At 37.0% G+C, this 3,825-nt stretch overlaps 1 protein-coding gene across 1 annotated transcript; it reads left to right on the forward strand.

Moving 5' to 3' along the window:
- The first annotated feature begins 1,617 nt into the window (after positions 1 to 1,617).
- Positions 1,618 to 3,256, forward strand: LOC106326343. The gene is made up of 2 exons (XM_013764343.1): positions 1,618 to 1,926; positions 2,465 to 3,256. The coding sequence occupies exons 1-2, from the start codon at positions 1,650 to 1,652 to the stop codon at positions 2,572 to 2,574; spliced, it is 387 nt and encodes a 128-aa protein (XP_013619797.1). The 5' UTR covers positions 1,618 to 1,649; the 3' UTR covers positions 2,575 to 3,256.
- The last annotated feature ends 569 nt before the right edge of the window (positions 3,257 to 3,825 follow it).

Raw genomic sequence — 3,825 nt, forward strand, 5'->3', positions numbered from 1 at the left:
AGTCTGAAAATATCGTATTAAATGGTCAATCAAATCTATAAAATTTCATAAAAGTGAAAAATTATGACAATGAAATATTTATGTTATATGACAATAAATCATGCGACGGCTCAGCCGATCAATGCAGAATAATAAATAAATTATACGGCGGCTCGGCCGGCCAATTAATAATAAACAGAATATAAGGCGGTTCAGCCGACCAATAAATAATAAACAGGATATAAGGCGGCTCGGCCGACCAATAAATAATTAACAGGATATAAGGCGGCTCGGCCGACCAATAAATAATTAACAGGATATAAGGCGGCTCGGCCGACCAATAAATAATTAACAGGATATAAGGCGGCTCGGCCGACCAATAAATAATAAACAGGATATAAGGCGGCTCGGCCGACCAATAAATAATAAACAGGATATAAGGCGGCTCGGCCGACCAATAAATAATAAACAGGATATAAGGCGGCTCGGCCGACCAATAAATAATAAACAGGATATAAGGCGGCTCGGCCGACCAATAAATAATAAACAGGATATAAGGCGGCTCGGCCGACCAATAAATAATAAACAGGATATAAGGCGGCTCGGCCGACCAATAAATAATAAACAGGATATAAGGCGGCTCGGCCGACCAATAAATAATAAACAGGATATAAGGCGGCTCGGCCGACCAATAAATAATAAACAGGATATAAGGCGGCTCGGCCGACCAATAAATAAATTAAATTACTAGTAAATAATATAGGCGGTATTCCGGCCATTATAACATGATATAAATAATAGTAGAGGCGGTATACCGACCATTATAACAGGGTATAAATGATACAAATAAATTTTACCGAATCGCAGAGTGATCGTGCTGATAACGTGTTATGAAATAACTTGTAATTTATAGTATCGAGAAATTTAAATAAGAGTAGAATTTGATACCCGTAGGAAGCAAATAACACTAATATAAGGGAGAGAGTTTATTATAAGGAAGAAGAAGAAGATGTAATGGTTCTTTGATTATAAACTCTTGTTCTTGTTTTTGGTGTACAAAAGAGTGAGATGAGTGATGGTATTTATAGTGAACAACAATACATAAAATAACAAAGATGGTGCTTAATTTGGTAAATGAGTGGGTGATCATAATGCTTGATGAGTAGATGATCATAGTGCTTGAGTTGGTAAAGGAGTGGATGATCATAGTGCTTGAGTTTGGTAAAGAAGTGGATGATCATTTCAATGTTTAATTTATAACAACTATATAATTTCTTTTGCCTGCCCATTTTTGTTTCACAGAACAACTGTCGAACCCAATTTTGTTTCAAACCCATAAAGGTTCATACGCACAGCCCAGTATATTCTGGAAATAAAAGGTTTTATCTCTATAAAATTTTGAAAATATCAAATCCTCGATGTCTGTTTCAAATGAATTATCAAGCTAAATAATTATATTTTTATATATGAAGATAATCGTCGGCCAGGCATGTAGAGACTTGAACAAGTTTTTTTTTTTGAAAAAGGACTTGAACAAGTTAAAAACATCCTTACATATAATTTTGATACAAATTGAAACTAATAATAAACAAACCGTTATGTAAGTGCATGACCTTTTTTTTAACCATATGGCGACGGCGATGGCGACGAAGCTTGGGATCTAGGGTTCGATGTTTTTCAATTCCGGGGATTTGGGATATCAAGGGATAAAGGAAACAGTGGATCTAGGGTTTGATGGTTCTCAAGAGGGATTTGTTATTCATCAGATCGAGGGATTTGGGGAGTACCCAAAAAGAAGGCAGATTTATGATTGCGAGATCGGGGTGGATTTGGATGTTGTTTGGAGTATTGAGAAAGTGTACAGAACTCTGGAACGAGGGGATATGGAGGAGCTATATCATTCAATGAGTTTGGAAGGCTCGGATCTTTGGTCTAAGGAAGTCAAAGGTATGATACTATCTAATTCGAATACGGATCCGAATCCGAATCCTTTTGAATCGGAGGCTAAGGAAAGTTTGGGTAGTCGATATATATATATTTTTTTTGAATGAATGTGAAATTTTTATTCACCAAAAAAGCCTTGTTACATCCTGTGTAAACCTCTTTAAAGACAAGAAAGACAAAAGCTTAAACACTTCTAAACACCATTTAGCATCTTGTTTGAAACCAAAGTTGAAGAGCAGTCTCCATGTTCCTAATCCCCTCTTCGGTAAGCTTTTGTAAAATGGAAATAGACACCAGATTTTCCCCATGACGAATATGGTTTCTCTCCCTCCAAATTACATAGATTGCAGCCTGGAAAGCATATCTAATGCAGAACATTCCCTTCCTATCCAAGCTTCTACCCGTGACTATCCTCACCAAAGAAGACCAGTTTATGGAGTACGAGCTTAGTAAAATACCTTTAACGAGATACTCCCATAGTTGTGAGGCATAAGAGCATTCGAAAAACAGAAAAGGGTTGTCGATATTGTATGGTGGGTAGGCGTATCCTTCTTAGGAAAGTCTTGCTCTGGGTTCAAAGAATTTTACTTCATCAATGGTTCACGGAGATTACGTCGTATCAATTTGGTGGCTCGCTTAGGATCTTCATGATTGATCTGAAGATTTTCGTTTATGATATGGAGGAGTTATTACTGAGGATTTATTGGAAGTCGGAGAAGTATAAGAAAGCTGCGGTTTTGAGGTAACTGAGCATCACAACATTCAACATTTCTCTCGCAATTCAATTTCAGCTTTTTAGCACGTCTCTTTTTTCTTTGGTTAACATGTCTCAAGGTCAACTTGTGGGCAAGGTGGGGAGCAAGAATGGTCCGGAGAATAACATCAATTTCCTCATTTTGATAACTCTGCTAATGAAATGGTTAGTGTCGTGTTTTTCTCTGCTACTAGGCGGGAACTTGGGCTCGGCTTGCGTGGACAAGTTATAGTCCTACTAGCCCTACAACTGGTCCCTTTAAACCAGTTACAAAGGGCAGGATTAGAGCTGGATAAGGTCTTCAGGTTGTTCATTATGGGGAAGAGGTCTGAGGAGCGAGTATGGTCAAGAGTATACTCAGCAGTGAGGGGACATGTATTGGCGTTTGTTTGTGAAATAGGTATCAGTGCAGGCGTTGGAAAAACAAAAGACTTGGTTGAGCCTAGAATCTTTCTATGGATCAATATGTTTTTCTTTTGGTTACTGAAGGTGTCTAGATGGAAATCGTATAGACATGTGATTTTTTTCATATTCGGTGATTGGTGTAATGGTTTAAAGGTGGACTGGGGAATCAATTTATGTAATCTTCATGCCTATGTGTACGTACATAACTTAATAGATGAAACTGAATTACAGCCGTCGGTAGTTTAGTTTTCTATTGGGATGATTCAGCGAATAGTTTTTTTGGATAACATTTTTTGTCTCTTTATTTTGGAATGTGTTAAGGAATTGATTTTGGTCTTTTCCTTGATTTTATGGTTGTTTGTAGAGCTTTCTTTTGAGAGTAAGCAATGGATTAATAAAAATGTTTTATGTTATTGGTATTGTGGTTTCTTTGGATTAATTTGCATACGGGTTTGGTGTAAGCGTGACAGCTCTCTTCAGGAATATGATCGAACTAATGATACACTTAGGTATTGTGATGTAGGAAGGATCTCCTAGTTTTTCCTTTTTGAGATTTCTATTTTTCTGAGCTTTTCCTTTTTACTGTTCACGTTTGATTTGTTTTCCTATTTTATGGTTGAGATCCTTCTCTATATAAAGAGAGGTTCTAGGTTTTTGTAAGACACAATTTATTATTCTAATTGAGAGCTTTTATCAAATCTGGTGGATTTCCAGAGTTCTTCATCAAGTTCATCGCTGTGAAC

Source organism: Brassica oleracea, chromosome C2 (assembly GCF_000695525.1).
Source record: "Brassica oleracea var. oleracea cultivar TO1000 chromosome C2, BOL, whole genome shotgun sequence".
Classification (NCBI taxonomy): domain Eukaryota; kingdom Viridiplantae; phylum Streptophyta; class Magnoliopsida; order Brassicales; family Brassicaceae; genus Brassica; species Brassica oleracea.

Excerpts from the sequence above, each read along its gene's own strand:
- LOC106326343 (XM_013764343.1), top strand. The coding sequence starts at position 1,650 with ATGTTTTTCAATTCCGGGGATTTGGGATATCAAGGGATAAAGGAAACA. Across the intron at positions 1,927-2,464 it reads TTGGTCTAAGGAAGTCAAAG|GCGTATCCTTCTTAGGAAAG; the intron begins GTATGATACTAT and ends TATGGTGGGTAG.